Genomic DNA, 23613 nt, shown 5'->3' on the forward strand with positions numbered 1-23613 from the left:
TTTGTTTAAGTCCTCCGTTTAGCCCAATGCAGTAAAAGGTTAAATACAATTATATCATATTAAAAACTGCAAACATTTCTCTACGCCCTATGGCAAAATGTGTAGAATTGCAGGAAATTATCTGTAAAACAGCTTATTGTCCTCTCTGCCCCATGGCAAAAATGTGTAGAATTGCACAAAATTAACTCTAAAACGTAGGAACACCCCAAATTGCAGGACGTCACTAGTTAACACAGCCACAAAGTCATTAACCCAACCTATTTTTACAATTTATCTTTGTTAAATCTTATTTTAAACCTAACCCTAACCTTAAACACACTGCTAACCTTATGCCTTAAATTAAGAAAAAAAAGCACATCTCTGTTTTCATGAATTTTTACAACATAAAACATTTTTTATTTGTGGATGTGTTATCTAGTGGAAACCTGAATTGCAGACCGCAATCACACCCTTCTCAATGAGAGGGGCCTGAGAGATGAGGTCTGCAGCTATAGTCTATTGGGATTCATTCGGCCCAAGAGCGAGAAGGGGGTAGCTGCAGCCTAATATGGTGATCAGAATATGGGCGTGTGGAAAGGAGTGGGCGTTTCGAAAGCAAGCAGCGAATTGGTCTATTACTGCTCCGCATAACCCTTTCTACATTTTATCTAACCCTTACCCTAACCTGTGTTTTGTGTTTGCTTTACATGTATTGTGTAATTGATGTGTATATAGATACACTGTATGTATAGTGTAATTGTTGTTTATTGATGTGTTCATTCAGGGCTCATCTGTGAAATAGACCGTGTTCTCACCATGACTCCATGCTTAAATAAAGGTTAAATAAAATAAAATAAAACCCTTTTCCTAACCTTAAGCTAATTCTCCTAACCTGCTACGTTAATTCTCTTAACCTGCTACGATTATTTTTTTATTTTTACATAAGCTGTATACCATCTAGTCAAAACCTCTAACCTATAGCAGAGTGCTTTTGACACACCCAGTCCTTCCTTTCAACACACCCACATGCCCACTACTCCGGGGTGCAGCTACCCATAGTTGCTTTGAGCTAGCGGGTACATCAAACATGCGCCATTCAGACTGCCTTGGTGTAGGCTCCCGAGTGGTGCAGCGGTCTAAGGCACTGCATCTCAGTGCTTGAGGCGTCACTACAGACCCCCTGGTTCGATTCCAGGCTGTATCACAACCGGCCGTGATTGGGAGTCCCATAGGGTGGCGCACAATTGGCCCAGCGTCGTCCGGGTTTGGCCGCCATTGTAAATAAGAATTTGTTCTTAACTGACTTGCCTAGTTAAATAAATAAATAAAAGGTTTATTCCCTTAACTTGCAAGGGGAGCAGGTTTTTAAAAAAACGGGGAAAATATGCCTACAGTAAAACAACATTTCCACCACCATGCCAGTGCTACACCAGGAAGTAGCGTTTGGCATTCAGCCAATCATTTTTCATATCGTATATAGGGACCAGGACTTGACTCTGTTTGTTAGGAGCCATCAGATTGGCTGAACAATGTTAGCTACACCTAGCATAGTGGTGGATTATTGAATTTTTTTAAACCGCAGGCATATTTTCCCAGTTGTGCTTAAGCCTGCTCACCTTTAAAGTTGGTAAGGAGGAAACCGACGCCATCGCAATCTGAATGGCAGACCATGGTGAACCTTTGGCGCGGAAGCATGTAATTTTTAGGGCCCAAGCCATATAGGCATAGCCTAGAAACTATGTCTAAGTCTAGCCTCATCCCACTTGGCAAAAACTGGTTGAATCAACATTGTTTCCACGTCATTTCAACCAAAACATTCAACGGAATTTCGTCATTTTTTCACCCAACTTTGAACCTAAATCCAATGACATGGTGACATTTTTTTGTTGAATACGAAATAAAAGTAACAAATAATTAAAGAGCAGCAGTAAAAATATCAATAGCGAGGCTATATACAGGGGGTACCGGTACCAAGTCAATGTGCGGGGGCACCGGTTAGTCGAGGTAATTGAGGTAAACCAAATGTAAAGCAATGACAGTGTGTGTTGTTGTCATGGGTCTTTCATTTTTCTGCTGAATGAATTCACAGATAGAGATCTCATATGCAATGGGTTTTTAATTAAACTTTTACCAAATAAGTTTGTACAATTGTCATTATCAGTCTTACTCAATGTAGTGCACAATTAAAGGTGCTATGAAGTTTAGGTGAGGGGAGTGCATAGTGAAATATGGGCTCCATTTCCTGGGTATTTAATTACAAAAGTCTAGATGCAGACCTGAGTGGATTATATTAGAGTTTATCAAATAAAACTGCACTGACTGAAAATGTCACACAAACAGGTGGTGCCATATACTATACAGATATTTCCACTGTTTACAAACACAGTATAAGAGAATCAAAAAATTGATATTTGTCACAAACACTAAACAAACTTACCAATTATTTTATAACAATAAAGAAAAGGGTGAATACTTTATAAAGCATAAATTGCAATAGATGTTGTATACCCATCCAATAGAAACCATACAAACTGGGTATTTATTACAATGCATGAAAAAAATTACAAGTACTTATAATGTTTAAAAAGTACTATATCATGTATTATCTTGAATCACTCCAGCACGGGTTTCATCATTGTAACTCTTATGTAACTCTCAGTATGATAAATAATAACACTAAATATTTTGCTATACAAAATAATAACCCTGAAGAAGGCAATATGATGCTGAAACGTTGGTGGTTTACCCAAAACATTTCTGCGAGCTTATGCATAGTGTGTGACTCTATTTATTATGGATAACAACCTTTTTGAATTTCAACTTGTGCAAACCTGAGGAAGAAAAAAGATTTAAAGGAATATTCCAATGTTTGCACACAAAATCCTTTCGACAACGTTGGACTTGCTAGAGTACTGCCCAGTCTGTGCTGTCATTTTGAAGCCCATATGTAATCAAATCTCAACTAAATGAGACAGGAACCATCTGTGCTATTATCATTTGGCTGTTAGTTCCATTCTGGGTTCTGCTATGATAATTCAGAACCCAGAATGGAACAAACAGCCAAATGATAATAGCACAGATGGTTCCCATCTCCTGGTGTTCTTGAGAGGAACATTGAGTTCTGGGCTTTTCAAACAGCGAGTGCTGTTTAAGGATCAGGTCCCCCCTTTCATTCATTATATGATTTCAAATGCAAAACTGATCCAAGAGCAGCAATCCTACTCTGAGACGCTTTATGAATACAAGCTGTGATTTATAGGAGTTGACGAGAACTACTGAAGAGGTTGTGATAAAACCCTGTAGGGGGGAGTGGGGTTAGTTGAGCCAAAGGGGTAAGTTAAGCCAATCTTGTTTCTAGGAAACCATACACAAAATTAATTATTTGACCAAATATTTAGGACGAGGTCATCATTTCATGGAGTCTGTGAATTAAGAAACCACATGGAAAAAGTGGTAAGCAAGTTAGGTCCAAAAAAATGAATTTATTGTGTTAGAGTTTTCATGAAGCTCGTACTGTATCTAAACAAAAGTAGATCATTTTAAGATTGTTCTATACATCAGTTGTGGGTCTCTATAAGCTTCAACATGAGGTCTTAAACCTAGCATGAAAGTGCATCCTTGTAGCTTTGTGGGCTAATATAGTCAAAATGTTTGCCTTGGGGTGAAAGTTGAGCCAATGGCCATGGGGTAAGTTGAGCCAATGGTTGAGCAAATGTAAGTGTTTTCTCCGCATTATCGCTGGGATAAGAGGTGACAACGGGGCCTGGCCTATGTTAAAATTGTTTTTAAAAAGTACCAAGTGTTTGTTAGGTATTAAGCCTGTGTTAAAATATGCTTTAAATGATTAAAACACAAAAAAGTGATTGTGATTGTGTTGATTTGTGTTTGGGAAATAAAAATAGACATGGTTTGAATATGGTAGTGGTAATATTTCATTCAGTACAGAAATGTGTAATAGGCGGCTTAACTCACCCTGTCCCACAAAACTGTAATATTTACATGAATCTGATTATTTCCAGGGATACACAACATCCTGAAATATATGTAGATATCTTTGTTAGAAAGAATACTATATTTCCCTTGACGGAGTGATGCTGAATGTAAAAAATGGCTCAACTTACCCCACTCTCCCCTATCATTAAGTATTTGAATGTCCTTGATGATGAAGACCATGGGTAATTAAAGTACTATGGGTCCTGCAGTAATAAACACCATGTGAAAAAGTACTGTACGTTAAAATTATGTTACACATATAGCCTAAAATCTGAAATGTCTGTGTGGAGTTACACATGACATGACATGGTGAAGTTCACCTTCTTGCTCTCTTCCACACAGACACCCAGTCACACACACACACTCTCTCGCTCGCTCACTCTATTCTCTTTCAACTGTATTCCTTATGTTTCTCTCTTCTCTCACTTGGTTTTCTGTTATTTTAATGCCCTCTTCTTGCCAAAGACATGCTCTACATTATGCAACACTTCCTTCTGTACCTTCACTCTCCTGTCCCTCCCCTGCTCCTCCTCTTCCCCCTCTTCCTCCATCTCTGATTGAGCCCCCACTGTTCCCAGCCTAGTGTGTCTGAATCCCTGGAGTGTCCACTAGTAGCCCGTGCTGCACAAGTACTATCCTCTCCTCTCCTCTCCCAGCCCCAGCCTCTGGCTCTCCATGTCCCCAGACTCCTGCTCCCTCTCCTGGGTTAGATGAAGCACCTGTAGAGGGGTCCCCACCCCTGACTCTGTGGTAGTGTTGAGCACAGTCACCCTGGAGGCTGCATGGAGAGCCACAGACCCGGCACTGCCTCTCTTTCCTGCAGAGGTGTTGCCAGTGGTGAAGTAAGTGAAGAGCTGGGAGCTGGTGGGGAATTGGGCCAGTGTGCCCACAGGCAGGCCGGCCACATTGAGAGGCTGACCCACTGGGGATGTGGTGATGGGGGATAAGACGATGGACGATCGGGTGGTCTGGTTCTGAGGCTGGGTGGTGGAAGAGCTGGAGCGATGCAGCCGCGGGCACTTTGAGGGGATGGCCTTGGAGAAGCTTCCCACGTAGAGGTGACCAGGGCTGGGTGGGGGCTCATCCTGCCTCGGCTTTCTCTGGTCCTCCAAATAGTCCTCCAGCACTGACGAAGGATACATGGTAGTACTGGTATAACATCGGGTAATGAACAGTGAAATAAGGAAACCTAACATAGTAATAGTCTGTTTACATATCAGGTAAGGAAAAATAACTTAAGCAATGGTGTTACTTTTAGTGCAAGGAGCCAAATCTAGCTATTGTAAGTACAGTCCAAATGGTGTTGCCTCTGATATAGAGTATTGTATATGACAATGTTTATGTTACACTCTTATAAAAAAAGGTGCTATCTAGAACCTAAAAGGGTTCTTCGGCTGTCCCCATAGGAGAACCCCTTTTGGTTCCAGTTAGAACCCATTTGAGTTCCATGTAGAACCCTTTACATGGAACCCAAAAGAGTTCTACCTAGAACCAAAAAGTGTTCTACCTGGAACCAAAAAGGGTTATCATATGGGGACAGCCGAAGAACCCTTTTGGAACTCTTTTTTCTAAGTGTACTGTATATTTGCCCATTCCAAGCTCACATCCAAGCTTACATTCTCTCACCATTAAGAGCATTGTGGACCTGCTGCTGGTTGTCATCAGTCTTACTGCGTCTCAGGTCCAGAACCCTCCTAACTGAGTCCAGCAGCCCAAACATCTCAGAAAGGGAGTTCAGTACAACAGCATCTGACACAACAAAACACATTACAGTTACAACAAATAGACAGGCAATTAAAATAAATCAGTCAAACAAATTAACCAATCCCACCCCCCCAAAAAAATCTAGGAAACTCTTGCCAATTCACCTCCCTTTATATAAACCTGCTAAATACACTGAGTACAGGCGCTCAACAGTTTCCCGTGTGTATCAAGAATGGTCCACCACCCAAAGGACATCCAGCCAACTTGACACAACTGTGGGAAGCATCGGGGTTAACATGGGCCAACATCCCTGTGGAACGCTTTCGACACCTTGTAGAGTGCATGCCTCGACAAATTGAGGCTGTCTGAGGGCAAAAGGGGGGGGTGCAACTCAATATTAGGAAGGTGTTCTTAATGTTTTGTACACTCAGTGTACATGTTACCCACATAATTTTTTTAAACTCTCTGATATTTCATACATGTAAGTATTATGTAAGTATTTGTGGGAAGCTGTCTCCCAGTGTGTAAGCTCACCGGCCTCTTGCAAAATGGCCTTCTCACTGCGGACCTCCACTCCTCTCAACATGGCCACCAGTTCTGTGCGGAAACTGGATAACACCTCCCCCATCAGGCCAACTTCTGCTATGCCTCTCCAAAAGCTTAGACTGCCATCTAGAGAAAGGCAAGAGGCGTGGTATGATTAGGAAAGAGGAATGGTGTGGGGGGAATGTGTGTGTGTGTATGTCAAGACGTCAGATGTGACCAAGATGTCTTTTTAGTCATCAAAGTGACTTGTTCATTGTACTGTATGTCCCTAAGAAACACGTGTGTGTGTGCGTGTGTGTGTGTGTGTGTGTGTGTGTGTGTGTGTGTGTGTGTGTGTGTGTGTGTGTGTGTGTGTGTGTGTGTGTGCGTGTGTGCGTGTGTGTGTGTGTGCGTGTGTGCGTGTGTGAGTGTGTGTGTGCCACCATGCGTGATTGAGCGTGTGTGTTTATACAGTATGTGTGTGTGAATGTGTGTGCGTATGCGCGTGCCTGTTTGCGTGTGTTTACATTAAGATAACTATCAATTTATAACTCCCTGTAGCTGCTATGCTGACCAGGGATGATATCACCCCTTTTCCTCTTGACATGTCCATTGGCTGTGCTGGGGATGGGAGGGGCTGGCCCAGGGCTCCACTCCACTGTAATGTAGTCCTTCTCCTCTAGCCTCTCATCTGACACTGCAGCATGGCCTCCATCTACTATACACAGAGAGCCACCAACACACATCAAATCACGCCAACAACATCTCATGTCATCACTCATATCACTAGCTCAAATTCTGATACAGTTCTGTTGTAGACATTTGGTTGTAAGCAGTGGTAACAACTGTGTGACTCTGCAAGTGCCTTCATAGCACAGGGTTTTCTATCCAAGTTCTATGGGCTGCTGGGGAGACCATTGAGGCCCCTAAATCTAATTGTTTTCCCACTTCTAGATTCCAATCACTGCCCTCTGCAGTGATAAAATAGGTGCCACACCAAAGAATGCTGAGGGCAATTATTCATTGAAGTTTTGATGTAGTCCATTTCAAAATATGAGTGGTACAGTTTATGACGGGGAAGTGTAGTTTGTGCAGGGATAAAAACAGCAGTATAATAAATGTCAGCAGCCACGGGATATGAGAGATAAATGCCCATAGTAAAAGTGTACTGTAGTTAGGTATGCCCTTGGCTGATAGGCTCACTGGGCAGAGGGGAAGGGGGGGGCTGCATGGCGCTGCCCGGAAGGAAGCGGGTGCTGTTGATCAACACGTCAAACTTGGTGCTGCGGCAGGTGTTGGTGCACACTGTGTCATGCTGGTAGAAGTCAATCTGACCTGAGTCCATCATTTTCCTGCATAGAGGACATAAGAGAGGAGTTGGAGAATGGTTCAGTATATTTATTTTATGATTAGTTATATAATAATAAACAGTGTTATCACTATATCTAATCCAGTCAGAAAATAGCTAACACTTCTGGTTGTGTAATATGTGTATTCAATGTTTTTTCAAAGTTTTGCTTGTAACAAAAGCTTCTGATCTGATATGTAGGGCTGAATGCAGCAGACTAAACCACCGTTAGACAGAGAACAAGTGCAAACACGAAGATGGGGTGAGAAATGCATCACTCAGCAATTTGACAGCGTGATATGTGATCCTACCACCACAAGAACGCTGCTTACTAACTGCTAGTGGAATGTATTGGCAAAAAACTCCAGGTGCCCCAATGCAGGCAAAACAAGAAGATCCCAGACACATATTGACCCCAACCTGCACTTGTCTTTTTTGTACTAGCACTGATTCTGCTGATAGCTGCTTTATTCAATAAAGTTTTTACTTGTGATATGTGTGGTTGTCTTACCTACTTTAGTTGAATGCACTGACTGTAAGTATCTCTGGATAAGAGTGTCTGCTAAATGACCAAAATGTAAATGTAAACCCTGTCCTCCACCCAGTATGACGCAGCCTACCTGAGCATCACCCCTCCCAGTCGGATGGCCCTCTTCCAGTCCTTCAGCGTGGCTTTCCCTGCCATGTGAACAAACTGCTTGGGGCTGATCAGCTGGTCATTGAACTGCAGGGAGGAGGGAAAGCAACACAGAGAATCACAGGCACAGAAAGAGTTAAATAAGAATTACAAATCTCACATGCTTTCATATTGACAGTGGGAAGCAAAATTATCTATGAACACGAACACACACACACACACACACACACACACACAACCCCCCCCCCCCCCCCCCCCCCACAAAAACAGCACACACACACGTACACACATACACACACCAGCATGTTTCTTAGTGACATTCAGTACTTATGAACAAGTTACTTGATGACTAAAGAGGCATCCTGGTACCTTGACACATCTGATGTTGATGCCAGGACAGACAAACTTCTTAAACAGGAGGACTGCTTTGCTTTCGCCACAGGTGATGGGGTATCCATACTCAACCTCCTCACCCTCCGTAAGATTGTCTTCTAACATTCATAATGGTAAAACACAATATAAACACGCAGTACATAACACACACAATATCACAAGCAAGCATCCATACATCAAAAACACAACAAAACAAATACAAATGATTTATCCCGTTTTTAAAAATGACTAGATGATGTATACAATACAAATCTAATCTCTACGTTGAATGTAGTAATGAATTAAAATACTGGTCATATAAATAAGGAATAGAAACAAAGCGTCTTGTGGAATCTTACCATTGTGTGTCTCTATGGCTAGGACAGAGGAGCCAGTGTTAGCGTTGTCCTCATTTGCCCTGTAGGAGGCGACAAAGTCCACTATTTCACACAATATTCACCACTCCCACTAAGGCAGCTGTTACAATGTACAGTATATAACAGAACCTGCTGTCAGAATTCTACACTTCAACAACAGTTTTATCTTACTCTTGATCTTATAACTGACAACTTGGATGTCTAGAAAAGCACACTTATGTACATTTTGTAAAAAAAACTTTTTTGTTACATTTGTAATTTCTTAGTGTAATTACATTATCGTTACTGTGTAAAGTAAATTAGTTACTAATTGCATACAGAATTTTTAGACTTTTGCATTTTGTCCAAATGGTAACTCAAACCCTCCACCCTGTTGTGTCCAGTGCCCCCTCTTTGCATTGTAGCTGTGGTTTAAAGTCTTACCCCTGTATGATGGGCTGCAGGTGGAGGATGACCTGAGTCTTATGGCTCTCACAGGGCTCCCCTTCCTCCTCCTCTTCCTTCACCATCACTATATTCCTTGAGGACACTGTGACCTCAGCACCTGCCATGACCACTCCGTGGACTGCTGTAGGGACAGGCATCAGACTTTAGTTCTCACATACACATGCACACACAAACACAAACACACACACATAAACTCGCACGCAATCACACACACACATGCATAAACACACACACGCACACACACTGATGCTTTTCAGCATGCTTTGCAGCATACTGTATAGAGGTCCATGCTACGCTAGTCCTAAATAGTACTGTAGGTCCTGACATGCAATAGTAGCTATTGAGAATAGATCTATATTGAATTTATGGCACAAATGGTTCTGACTGGGCATTCTTGTCATGTAATCGAATAATTTCTCATCTGACAAAAAGTATTTTGCATGAAGGTTATGAGCCATTACTAGTATAGGTTACCCCCTTTCAAATATATATTTGTTAAATAGGGGTTAACAAAAAAAGACTGACAGGCTTCAACAAGTCAGATGAGACTAAAATTGAGCTTTTGGCCATCAAGGAAAACGCTATGTCTGGCGCAAACCCAACACCTCTCATCACCCCGAGAACACCATCCCAGCATCATGCTGTGGGGATGTCTTTCATCAGCAGGGACTGGGAAACTGGTCAGAATTGAAGGAATGATGGATGGCGCTAAATACAGGGAACTTCTTGAGGGAAACCTGTTTCAGTCTTCCAGAGATTTGAGACTGGGACGGAGATTCACCTTCCAGCAGGACAATGACCCTAAGCATACTGCTAAAGCAACACTTTAGTGGTTTAAGGGGAAACATTTAAATGTCTTGGAATGGCCTAGTCAAAGCCCAGACCTCAATCCAATTGAGAATCTGTGGTTGGACTTAAAGATTGCTGTACACCAGCAGAACCCATCCAATGTGAAGGAGCTGGAGCAGTTTTGCATTGAAGAATGGGCAAATATCCCAGTGTCTAGATGTTCCAAGCTTATAGAGACATACCCCAAGAGACTTGCAGCTGTAATTGCTGCAAAAGCACGCACCCCCTGACGGGCCGCCCCCAGGTGGTAAGGGTAGGTAACAACACATAACACGGGGCCCCCTCAGGGGTGCGTGCTCAGTCCCCTCCTGTACTCCCTGTTCACCCATGACTGCATGGCCAGGCACGACTCCAACACCTTCATTAAGTTTGCCGTCGACACAACAGTGGTAGGCCTGATCACCGACAATGATGAGACAGCCTATAGGGAGGAGGTCAGAGACCTGGCCGTGTGGTGCCAGGATAACAACCTCTCCCTCAACGTGATCAAGACGAAGGAGATGATCGTGGACTACAGGAAGAAAAAAAAAGAGGACTGAGCACACCCCCATTCTCATCAAAGGGGCTGTAGAGGAACAGGTTGAGAGCTTCAAGTTCCTTGGTGTCCACATCACCAACAAACTATCATGGTCCAAACACACCAAGAAAGTCGTGAAGAGGGCACGACAAAGCCTATTCCCCCTCAGGAGACTGAAAACATTTGGCATGGGTCCTCAGATCCTCAAAAAGTTATACAGCTGCACCATCGAGAGCATCCTGACTGGTTACATCACCGCCTGGTATGGCAACTGCTCAGCCTCCTACCGCAAGGCACTACAGAGGGTAGTGCGTACGGCCTAGTACATCACTGGGGCCAAGCTTCCTGCCATCCAGGACCTCTATACCAGGCGGTGTCAGAGGAAGGCCCTCAAAATTGTCAAATACTCCAGCCACCCTAGTCATAGACTGTTCTCTCTGCTACCGCACGGCAAGCGGTACCGGAGTGCCAAGTCTAGGTCCAAAAGGATTCTCAACAGCTTCTAACCCCAAGCCATAAGACACCCCGTCCCCCTTTTTTACTCTGCTGCTACTCTGTTTATTATTTATGCATAGTCACTTTAACTCTACCCACATGTACATATTACCTCAATTACCTCGACTAGACGGTGCCCCATTGACTCTGCACCAGTACCCCCTTGTATGCTGCCTCCCTACTGTTATTTTATTTTACTGCTGCTCTTTAGTTATTTGCTTTCATTTTTTTTTGCTTAACACTTTTTTATTCTTTTTTTTCTTTGCATTGTTGGTTAAGGGCTTGTAAGCAAGCATTTCACTGTAATGTCTACACCTGTTGTATTCGGCGCATGTGGCAAATACATTTTGATTTGATTTGAAAAGGTGGCTCTACAAAGTATTGACTTTGGGGGGGTGAATAGTTATTCATGCTCAAGTTTTTTCTGTTTTTTTGTCTTATTTCTTGTTTGTTTCACACACAAAAAAATGTTTTTGCATCTTCAAAGTGGTAGGCATGTTGTGTAAATCAAATGATACAAACCCCCCCAGAAATCCATTTAAATACCAGGTTGTAAGGCAACAAAATAGAAAAAATGCCAAGGGGGGTGAATACTTTCGCAAGCCACTGGAACTCAGTAAAATCTTTGAAATTGTTGCATGTTGCGTTTATATTTTTGTTCAGATGATAACTTAATTACAGATAATGAAAACATAAAAATAAAACTTTCCAGCTGCAGGTGAAGGGCAATATTCTTCCACAATTGATTTGTAGTAATGGAGGCTACATAATAAACAATGTTTACACTGCATTGATCGGCCTACATACAATATTTTCACTTGTAGTGAAGATATGCTTTTACTGTTGATATTACCTGTTATCATGGTTGCAATATGCTTCCAATTGTCAGCTTTTGAGATAAGAGGAATTGCTCTATCAGCAACTATCACCTTCTACCACAAGACAATTTCTCCCAGGGGGTTGTTTGGTTCAACCCTCTTTAGTGATTGAGATTCCACATAACTATGATTGCATTTGGATGTCATGAAATAGGTCAGAAATAGTCTTGCAGCAAAGAAACATCTAAGCACTTTATAAAGGCACAGATCTGATTAAAATCGTATACTGAATAATAAAGCCATGATTAGATTTTTATAATGATTATAACCTATTGTCAAATATGATAATAAAAAATATGAATAGTTATGACTTAAATTGAAGAGCTCATTCAAATGGATTGCAATTGCAAGTAATTACTAAGTTAGTTTCATTTTATATTCCATAAGATATACAGTATATCCCATATTGGAGAATCAATGAAAGTTTAACATACTGTTTCAAATACGTACCATTTTGAAAATGCACATATACACATGGTAATAATGGCAGTTGAACTCAATGGATTAATAGAGAACAACTACTCCCCTATCTATGTTATGGACTGGGAGCTATTTTACTGTACCATTTTGAAATTGCAAAGATAAAAGGAAGCTCTTTGCCACCTTCTCCTCCCTGCTGAATCCCCCTCCCTCATCCCTCTCTGTGGACGACTTCGTCAACCATTTTGAAAAGAAGGTTGACGACATCCGATCCTCATTTATTAAGTCAAATGACACCGCTGGTCCTGCTCACACTGCCCTACCCTATGCTTTGACTTCTTTCTCCCCTCTCTCTCCAGATGAAATCTGGCGACTTGTGACGGCCGGCCGCCCAACAACCTGCCCGCTTGACCCTATCCCCTCCTCTCTTCTCCAGACCATTTCTGGAGACCTTCTCCCTTACCTCACCTCGCTCATCAACTCATCCTTGACCACTGGCTATGTCCCTTCCGTCTTCAAGAGAGCGAGAGTTGCACCCCTTCTCAAAAAACCTACACTCGATCCCTCCGATGTCAACAACTACAGACCAGTATCCCTTCTTTCTTTTCTCTCCAAAACTCTTGAGCGTGCCGTCTTTAGCCAACTCTCTTGCTATCTCTCTCAGAATGACCTTCTTGATCCAAACCAGTCAGGTTTCAAGACTGGTCATTCAACTGAGACTGCTCTTCTCTGTGTCATGGAGGCTCTCCGCACTGCTAAAGCTAACTCTCTCTCCTTTGCTCTCATCATTCTAGACATATCTGCTGCCTTTGATACTGTGAACTATCAGATCCTCCTCTCGACACTCTCCGAGTTGGGCATCTCCGGCGCGTCTCACTCTTGGATTGCGTCCTACCTCACAGGTCGCTCCTACCAGGTGGCATGGCGAGAATCTGTCTCCGCACCACGTGCTCTCACCACTGGTGTCCCCCAGGGCTCAGTTCTAGGCCCTCTCCTATTCTCTCTATACACCAAGTCACTTGGCTCTGTCATATCCTCACATGGTCTCTCCTATCATTGCTACGCAGACGACACACAATTCATCTTCTCCTTTCCCCCTTCTGATAACCAGGTGGCGAATCGCATCTCTGCATGTCTGGCAGACATATCAGTATGGATGACGGATCACCACCTCAAGCTGAACCTCGGCAAGATGGAGCTGCTCTTCCTCCCAGGGAAGGACTGCCCGCTCCATGATCTCGCCATCACTGTTGACAACTCCGTTGTGTCCTCCTCCCAGAGTGCAAAGAACCTTGGCGTGACCCTGGACAACACCCTGTCCTTCTCCGCTAACATCAAAGCGGTGACCCGATCCTGTAGGTTCATGCTCTACAACATTCGCAGAGTACGACCCTACCTTACACAGGAAGCGGCACAGGTCCTAATCCAGGCACTTGTCATCTCCCATCTGGATTACTGCAACTCACTGTTCGCTGGGCTCCCTGCCTGTGCCATTGCTTGTGTATCTTGGCCCAAGCAAGTCTCTTCTTCTTATTGGTGTCCTTAAGTAGTGGTTTCTTTGCAGCAATTCGACCAGAAAGGCCTGATTCACGCAATCTCCTCTGAACAGTTGATGTTGAGATGTGTCTGTTACTTGAACTCTGTGAAGCATTTATTTGGGCTGTAATCTGAGGTGCAGTTAACTCTAATGAACTTATCCTCTGCAGCAGAGGTAACTCTGGGTCTTCCTTTCCTGTGGCAGTCCTCATGAGAGCCAGTTTCATCATAGCGCTTGATGATTTTTGCGACTGCACTTGAATAAACTTTCAAAGTTCTTGAAATGTTCCGTATTGACTGACCTTCATGTCTTAAAGTAATGATGGACTGTCGTTTCTCTTTGCTTATTTGAGCTGTTCTTGCCAGAATATGGACTTGGTATTTTACCAAATAGGGCTATCTTCTGTATACCACCTCTTCCTTGTCACAACACAACTGACTGGCTCAAACACATGAATTAACTTTTAAGAAGGCATACCTGTTAATTGAAATGTATTCCAGGTGACCACCTCATGAAGCTGGTTGTGAGAATTCCAAGAGTGTGCAAAGCTGTTATCAAGGCAAAGAGTGGCTATTTGAAGAATCTCAAATATAACATATATTTTGATTTGTTTAACACTTTTTTGGTTACTACATGATTCCATTTGTGTTATTTCATAGTTTTGATGTCTTCACTATTATTCTACAATGTAGAAAATAGTATAAATAAAGAAAAACCTTTGAATGAGTAGGTGTGTCCAAACTTTTCACTGGTACTGTATATTTAAACCTCTTAAGGATCGGACCCTTTTTTTCAATTTTTGCCTAAAATGACATACCCAAATCTAACTACCTGTAGCTCAGGACCTGAAGCAAGTAAATGCATATTCTTGATATAATTTGAAAGGAAACACTTTGAAGTTTGTGGAAATGTGAAATGAATGTAGAAGAATATAACACATTAGATCTGGTAAAATATAATACAAACAAAAAAACATGCGTTTTCTATTTTATTTTTTGGGCATCATCTTTGAAATGCAAGAGAAAGGCCAGACAGTGATGTAGGATTCAAGGTGTAATTTAGATGTTGTCCACAAGATGGCAGCAGTGTGTGTATAAATGTTTCAGACTGATCCAGTGAAGAATTACATCACTACAAAATATTTTGTACAACCTGCCAGGAGTTTTCCCAAATGTGGTAAATGTATACATTTTCAAGTACATAAAAATAGAGAACATACAAAAATGCTATGGTAATAAAAAGGTAATGTGTACACACTCCCAGGAATGTCATTAGCTTCCCTGCAGAAAATACACTAACCTTCACACCTCTAGATGGCCGGGCGGGGGTGGGAGTGGAGCCAGAGACAGCAGTGGGGTCAAACTGTAGAACCCAGTTCCTACTTTTGAGTATAAAAATGGATTTTTCAAACAACACTACACTACATTTTATCTCTGGGACCCTCAGGATGACAAATCAGAACAAGATTACTGAATGTAAGTACATTATTTACCTTTAGAAGTGAATGTATCAAACCATTGCCGTGATAAAAGTGTCTTGTTGTTGTGCACTATCCTCAAACAATAGCATGGTATAGCTCCTGTAAATTGGACACTGCATTTAGATTAACAATCATTTAAGCTTTCTGCCCATACAAGACATGTCTATGTCCCGGGAAGTTGGCTGTTGTTTACAATGCCATTATAGTCACATATCGCATATTAAGCAGCAATTGTCCGGTATAGGGACACCGATCCAGTAGTTAAGCAATAATGCACGAGGAGGTGTGGTATTTGGCAATATACCACGGCTAAGGGCTGTTCTTAAGCACGACACAATGCGGAGTGCCTGGATACAGCCCTTAGCTGTAAGCCCCGTGTAGCCAGTTGGTAGAGCATGGCGTTTACAACGCCAGGGTTGTGGGTTCGATTCCCACGGGGGGCCAGTATGAAAACATTTATAATGTATGCACTCACTAAATGTAAGTCACTCTGGATAAGAGCATCTGCTAAATGACTAAAATGTAAAATAAAAATGTATATTGGCCATATACCACAAACCCCAGAGGTGCCTTATTGCTATTATAAACTGATTACCAACGTAATTAGAGCAGTAAAAATAAATGTTTTGTCATACCTGTGGTACACGGTCTGATGTACCACGGCTGTCAGCCAATCAGCATTCAGGCCTTGAACCACCCAGTTTATAATTTATTTTATATCTACAGGGGTCTTAAAATTCTAAATCAAATAGCTAAATTACCCTTGGTATGACCATCTTAAAACAATTCCATATGTTAGCTTAGTAGTAGTCCCGCGTTGGCATACCTCCAAAATCACGTCGCTGTCAGAATTTTGTTTTGCAAAAACGGTTTGAATGGTCCGCAAGATTTTGATTGGATGTTATATTTCAAGAACCCTCCCCCCACATGCCCGTTGGTGCTATGAAGCTGGATGTGGAGGTCCTGGGCTGGCATGGTTATACATGGTCTGCGGTTGTGAGGCCAGTTTGACCTAATGCCAAATTCTCTAAAATGACATTGCTTATGGTAGCGAAATGAACATTACATTCTCTGGCAACAGCTCTGGTGGACATTCCTACAGTCAGCATGCCAATTGCACGCTCCCTCAAAACTTGAGGAATCTGTGGCATGGCATTGTGTGACAAAACTGCACATTTTAGAGTGGTCTTTTATTGTCCCCAGCACAAGGTGCACCTGTGTAATGATCATGCTGTTTAATCAGCTTCTTGATATGCCACACCTGGATGGATTATCTTGGAAAAGGAGAAATGCACACTAACAGTGATGTAAACTAATTTGTGCAATTTTTTTTTTGAGAAATAAGCTTTTTGTGCGTATGGAAAATGTCTGGGATCTTTTATTTCAGCTCATGAAACATGAGACAAACACTTTACATGTTGCGTTTAGATTTTTGTTCAGTATAGTTAGCAATATTGCAGAAAATTGAAGAAGACCTGAAGGAAAAACGTAATTCAGTTTTGTCCGAAGTGTGCTCTATACACAGAATTGACATACATCAACATATTTTGATGGCGTTTTAATCTGCAATTTCCTAGCCATCCTCAACATAAACTGTAAAAATAATTGTCACGCACTGTTGCACCTATGACACTAATCTAGTGAACACTATTGTAGCTCCGCCCAAGCAAGGTATTTGAAAGTTGGCAGGAGCACAGTGCACTGTTCAGATTTAGGAATTTTTTTGGATGAATGTGTGAAGGTAAACTACTTTTTGAAGTGATTTGTTTGACAATCAGATGCAAACATCATGACTAGTTGTGTTCATGGCACATTAAAAGGTAATACATTTAAATAATACAGTTAAATTACGTCTTTGGAGGCCTGGGGCCTCCAAATCACAAAATCTGCCCTTGATGATGGTTCCAAGGGAACTTTCTCTTGGGGACCTTTGTCTAGTTCCCTGTAAGTTCCCAGGACATCACTGAGGACCATGCCAGCCAGGACCTTTTTAGGATGCACATTTTACTAGGCCTTGGGACATTGTGTGATGGTCCCAAGGGAACGTTCTCTGGGACGTTTTTAGGATGTTCTTGGGACGTTGTCGTCCCCCCCCCCCCACCACCACCACACACACCTACATACAACAAAACTGTCTCATGCATGTCTGCCATTCATGAGACTAGAATTAAACTCCCCGGTGGTCACACTGGTGCATTGACACAGATTGTTCTCTGCAAGACTAAAATCAAATCAAATCAAATTGTATTTGTCACATACGCCGAATACAACAGGTGTAGACCTTACCGTGAAATGCTTACTTACAAGCCCTTAACCAACTGGGCCGTACGCACTACTCTCTGTAGATGCCGAGCAGTTGCCATACCAGGCGGTGATGCTACCGGTCAGGATGCTCTCGATGGTGCAGCTGTAGCACTTTTTGAGGATCTGGGGACCCATGCCAAATCCTTTCAGTCTCCTGAGGGGGAAAAGGTGTTGTCGTGCCCTCTTCACAACTGTCTTGGTGTGTTTGGACCATGATAGTTTGTTGGTGATGTGGACACCAAGGAACTTCAAACTCTCGACCCGCTCCACTTCAGCCCCGTCGATGTTAATAGGGGCCTGTTCGGCCCTCCTTTTCCTATAGTCCACGATCAGCTCCTTTGTCTTGCTCACATTGAGGGAGAGGTTTTTGCCAGGTCTCTGACACTGCCAGGTCTCTGACCTCCTCCCTATAGGCTGTTGTGTCGTCAGCAAACTTGATGATGATGTTGGAGTCGTGCTTGGCCACGCAGTCGTGGGTGAACAGGGAGTACAGGAGGGGACTAAGCACGCACCCCTGAGGGGCCCCAGTGTTGAGGATCAGTGTGGCAGATGTGTTGTTGCCTACCCTCACCACCTGGGGGCGGCCTGTCAGGAAGTCCAGGATCCAGTTGCAGTGGGAGGTGTTTAGTCCCAGGGCCCTTAACTTAGTGATGAGCTTTGTGGGCACTATGGTGTTGAACGCTGAGCTGTAGTCAATGAACAGCATCCGCGTCATCTGACCACTTCCGTATTGAATGAGTCACTGGTACTTCCTACTTTAGTTTTTGATTGTAAGCAGGAATCAGGAGGATAGAATTACGGTCAGATTTGCCAAATGGTGGGCGAGGGAGAGCTTTGTATGTGTCTCTGTGTGTGGAGTAAAGGTGGTCTAGAGTTTATTTTTTTCTGGTTGCACATGTAACATGCTGGTAGAAATTTGGTAAAACGGATTTAAGTTTGCCTGCATTAAAGTCCCCGGCCACTAGGAGCGCCACTTCTGGATGAGCATTTTCTTATTTGCTTATGGCCTTATACAGCTCGTTGAGTGCAGTCTTAGTGTCAGCATCGGTTTGTGGTGGTAAATAGACGGCTACGAAAAATATAGATGAGAACTCTCTTGGTAGAAAGTGTGGTCTACAGCTTATCATGAGCTTTCTACCGGAGGCGAGCAATACCTCGAGATTTCTTTAATATTAGACATCACGCACCAGCAGTTATTGACAAATAAACACACACCCCCGCCCCTCGTCTTACCAGACGTAGCTGCTCTGTCCTGCCGAAACACGGAGAAGCCAGCCAGCTCTATATTATCCGTGTCGTCGTTCAGCCACGTCTCGGTGAAACATAAGATATTACAGTTTTTAATGTCCCGTTGGTAGGATATTCTTAATCGTAGATCGTCCAGTTTGTTTTCCAATGATTGCACGTTGGCCAATAATACGGAGGGAAGTGGTGGTTTACCTACTCGTCGGCGAGTTCTTACAAGGCACCCCGCCCTCCTCCCCCCTCCTCCCCCTTTTCCTCCATCCTTTCTTCACGCTGATGACGGGGATTTGGGCCTTGTCTTGACAAAGCAGTATATCCTTCGCGTCGGACTCATTAAAGAAAAAACCTTTGTCCAGTTTGAGGTGAGTAATCGCTGTTCTGATGTCCAGAAGCTATTTTCGGTCATAAGAGACCGTAGTAACAACATACAATGCGAAAAAACTAACAAAATAGCACAGTTGGTTAGGAGCCCGTAAAACGGCAGCATTCCCCTCCATTATTAATAAGGGTCAAATTTAACGGTAACTATGAGAATGAGAATGTCAACATATTATTAAGGTCCATCAGACCGTCCAAAACTCTTTTTTTTCTAATGAACTTCGCAATACAAAGAATAATCCTGCCACACCAGCATCGTGAACATAAAAAAAAAGAACTGTCAAAGGGCAAGAAACATCCTTCCTTCCAATGGCAGTGAGGGCATTAGATTCAGGAGTATTGGAGAAGTAGAGTACTTGGAACATGGAAGCCATTGAGCAGGAGTCATGGGAGGGTGTTACAGGAGTTGCACAGGATGGGTAATGATGGTGGGTCGTTGGTGTGTTAACAATTCACATATCCAAGCAGTCCAAAGGTAGCTGTCAGTGCTTATGGTGAAGGTTTAGAATATAAAGTATTTAATCTTTGATTTAATCTCAGCAAAGACTACATTTTCTAAATGGTACATAAAAAATACTTCTAATCCATAATATGGATAGAAGAGTACATTAATCCATTGAGTTTGCTGAGTAAGTATTTGAAACAGTCCATTAATTGAGTCTTTAATATGGGATACACTACCTTCAGAAAGTATTCACATTCCTTTCACTTTTTCCACATTTTGTTGTGTTACAGCCTGAATTTAAAATTGATTGAATTGAGAGTTTTTGTCACTGGTGTACACACAATACAGCATAATGTCAAAGTGGAATTATGTTTTTCGAAATATTTACAAATTCATGAGAAATGGCTTGAGTCAATAAGTATTTAAACCCTTTGTTATGGCAAGCCGAAATAAGTTCAGGAGTAAAAATGTGCTTAACAAGTCACATATTGAGTTGCATGGACTCACTCTGTGTGCAATAATAGTGTTTAACATGATTTTCTTATGACTGTACCCCACACATACAATTATCTGTAAGGTCCCTCAGTCGGAGCAGTGAATTTCAAACACAGATTCAACCACAAACACCAGGGAGGTTTTCCAATGTCTCGCAAAGAAGGGCACCTATTGGTAGATGGGTAAAAATAAAAGAAGCAGACATTGAATATCCCTTTGAGCATTGTGAAGTTATTAATTACACATTGGATGGTGTATCAATACATCCAGTCACTACAAAGATACAGGCGTCCTTCCTAACTCCGTTGCCGGAGAGGAAGGAAACCACTCAGGGATTTCAACATGAGGCCAATTGTGACTAAAACAGTTACAGAGTTTAATGGCTGTGATAGCAGAACACTGAGGATGGATCCACAACATCATAGTTACTCCACAATACTAACCTAATTGACAGAGTAAAAAAAAAGGAAGTCTGTACGGAATAAAATTATTCCAAAACATGGATCCTGTTTGCAACAAGGCACTAAAGTATTACAGCAAAAAATGTGTTATGTTTGGGGCAAATCCAATAAAACATATTACTGAGTACCACTCTCCATATTTTCAAGCATAGTGGCAGCTGCATCATGTTATGGGTATGCTTGTTATCGTTAAGAATTGGGTAGTTTTTCAGGATAAAAAAGAAACGGAATGGAGCGAAGCACAGGCAACATCCTAGAGGAAAACTTGGTTCAGTCTGCTTTCCACCAGACACTGGGAGATTAATTCACCTTTCAGCGGGACAATAACCTAAAACACAAGGCCAAATCTACACTGGAGTTGCTTATCAAGAAGACAATAAATGTTCCTGAGTGGCCAAGTTACAGTTTTGACTTAAATCTACTTGAAAATCTATCGCAAGACCTGAAAATAGTTGTCTGGCAATGACCAACAACCAATTTGACATACCTTGAAGAATGTTTTAAAGAATAATGTGCAAATGTTGCACAATCCAGGTGTGGAATGCTCTTAGAGACTTTTCCAGAAAGACACACAGCTGTAATTGCTGCCAAAGGTGCTTCTACAAAGTACTAGCTCAGGGGTGTGAATACTTATGTAAATTAGATATTTCTGTATTTCATTTTCAATAAATGTGCAAACATAAAAAATAAAAAATAAATTCACTATTTCATTATGGGGTCTTGTGTATAGATGGGTGAGTTTTTTATTGATTTAATCCATTTTGAATTCAGGCTGTAACAACAAAATGTGGAATAAGTTAAGGTGTATGAAAACTTTCTGAAGGCACTGTAAATGCCATTATCGTGTATGGGTAGTTTGGAGGGGTGCATTTTCAAAATGGTACAGTAAGAATTACTCTATATCATAACATAGATAGTGGAGTAGTTGTACTACATTAATCCATTGAGTTTGATGACAAAGTATTTAAAACAGTCCTTTAATTAATTATTTAATATGGGATAAATGCCATTATTGTGTATGTGATGTAATTAGGTTTGGAGGAGTGGATTTTCTAAATGGTACAGTAAAAATGCTTCTAAAACATAACTTGATAAAAGAGTAGTTGTACTACATTAATCCAGTGAGTTTGCTGACAAAGTATTAGAAACAGTCCTTTAATTGAGTCTTTAATATGGGATACAGTAAATTCCATTATCACATACGTATGTGATGTAAGTACGTTTGGAGGGGTGCATTTTCCAAATGGTACAGTAAAGATGCTTCCAATCCATAACATAGATAGTGGAGTAGTTGTAAAACATTAATCCATTGAGTTTGCTGACAAAGTATTTGAAACAGTCCTTTAATTGAGTCTCCAATATAAGATAAATGGCAATATCACTTATGCGATGTAGGTAGGTTTGGAGGGGTGCATTATTCAAATGGTACAGTAAAGATGCTTCCAATCCATAACATAGATAGTGGAGTAGTTGTACTACATTAATCCAATGAGTTTGCTGAAAAGTATTAGAAACAGTCCTTTAATTGAGTCTTTAATATGGGATAAAAACTATGGATGGAAACGTGGTTTATGTGAAGTGGTAAAAGGAATTAAACCCTCTCAGAAAAAGACACCAAGTTATTCAAAACTGAGGAAAATCTGAAGTAGATCTACTATAAAATACCAACAAATGTTTCAGAGATATTATAGCCAGTATTTTAAGCGCATAAACCACTTGGGCACTTGCGTGCCTCTCTACCTCCTTCATCCACTCAAACTGACGTATGTTGGCGCGGCGGCACGCAGACCACCAACAACAACAGTGCGACGACGCGTCCAACCCAACCATTGTGTACACGGTACACACCATTCCAGAGTAGGCAATCGAAAACCCAACACACCAGAAATGATAAAATATTATTTTAACTCAATAGTCGGTGTTTTTCTTACCGTTTTACTGCAGAGAATTCATCCTTTGCTTGCAGAGAGTTCTCGGAGCATGCGCTGTACTGCTGCTTCGCTACACTTCCTGCAATGAAGGCAGAATTTGCCTGAGAAGCGTCTGTCCTACTGTCACGAGAAGCGGTTTGTTCGCACGCGATGTGTAAATCGGTCAAACTGCTCTACTAGGAGTGCACGGCTTACTTCAGGACCACAGAATGGCATGGTTTAGAAAAGCTTAAGGCTAAATTATTAGAATAGCTCACAACAACGACAAATATACTTTTTTATTTGACAGCAAGGATCATCATTAGGCCACGAAAGGAGTGTTGTTATAATACACATATATAATTTGCATGCAATAAGTGATGTTTGTTGAGCGTGTAAAATTATTTACCATAATAAATAGGTAGAAATCATTGCTCCAAGTTTGGTTGTACCAAAGGGTGGCGGACTTTTACAATTGTGTACAGTAGGCATAGAGCGCACATAGTTTTATTAGGCTATGGGCTCAACCATCTATTTATAGTAGCACTCAATTAAACTCAGAAAATGTAGGGATGGGAATGTATTCTCACCTGCTCTAATGAATTTTGCACAACTCCAGTCATTTCCAGCTATAGGGGGTGGTTGTCACTAAGCACATATCTAGGACCTGTGGACCCCTCTCAATCGACAAGAAATAACAAGTTATGTTGACCTTAGAGCAGCATTTATGGGTCCACATCTAGCAAGACCCAATCCACCCTTATTTGGGAAAGCAATTCTTAAAGTGATTTAATTGACACATCTGGAAGCCAATGAG

At 41.8% G+C, this 23613-nt stretch overlaps 1 protein-coding gene across 1 annotated transcript; it reads right to left on the reverse strand.

Annotated features, from left to right (window-relative positions):
* Positions 1 to 3443: 3443 nt before the first annotated feature.
* On the reverse strand, positions 3444 to 22890 carry LOC311110263 (glucocorticoid modulatory element-binding protein 1-like). The gene is made up of 10 exons (XM_084152991.1): positions 22818 to 22890; positions 9359 to 9503; positions 8918 to 8976; positions 8556 to 8677; positions 8170 to 8273; positions 7405 to 7553; positions 6776 to 6919; positions 6211 to 6348; positions 5599 to 5721; positions 3444 to 5098 (listed from the first exon to the last, which is right to left on the reverse strand). The coding sequence occupies exons 2-10, from the start codon at positions 9484 to 9486 to the stop codon at positions 4605 to 4607; spliced, it is 1461 nt and encodes a 486-aa protein (XP_084009117.1). The 5' UTR covers positions 9487 to 9503; positions 22818 to 22890; the 3' UTR covers positions 3444 to 4604.
* Between the last annotated feature and the right edge of the window lie 723 nt (positions 22891 to 23613).

This window comes from Coregonus lavaretus (genome assembly GCF_964263955.1).
Source record: "Coregonus lavaretus genome assembly, chromosome: 3".
Taxonomy (NCBI): domain Eukaryota; kingdom Metazoa; phylum Chordata; class Actinopteri; order Salmoniformes; family Salmonidae; genus Coregonus; species Coregonus lavaretus.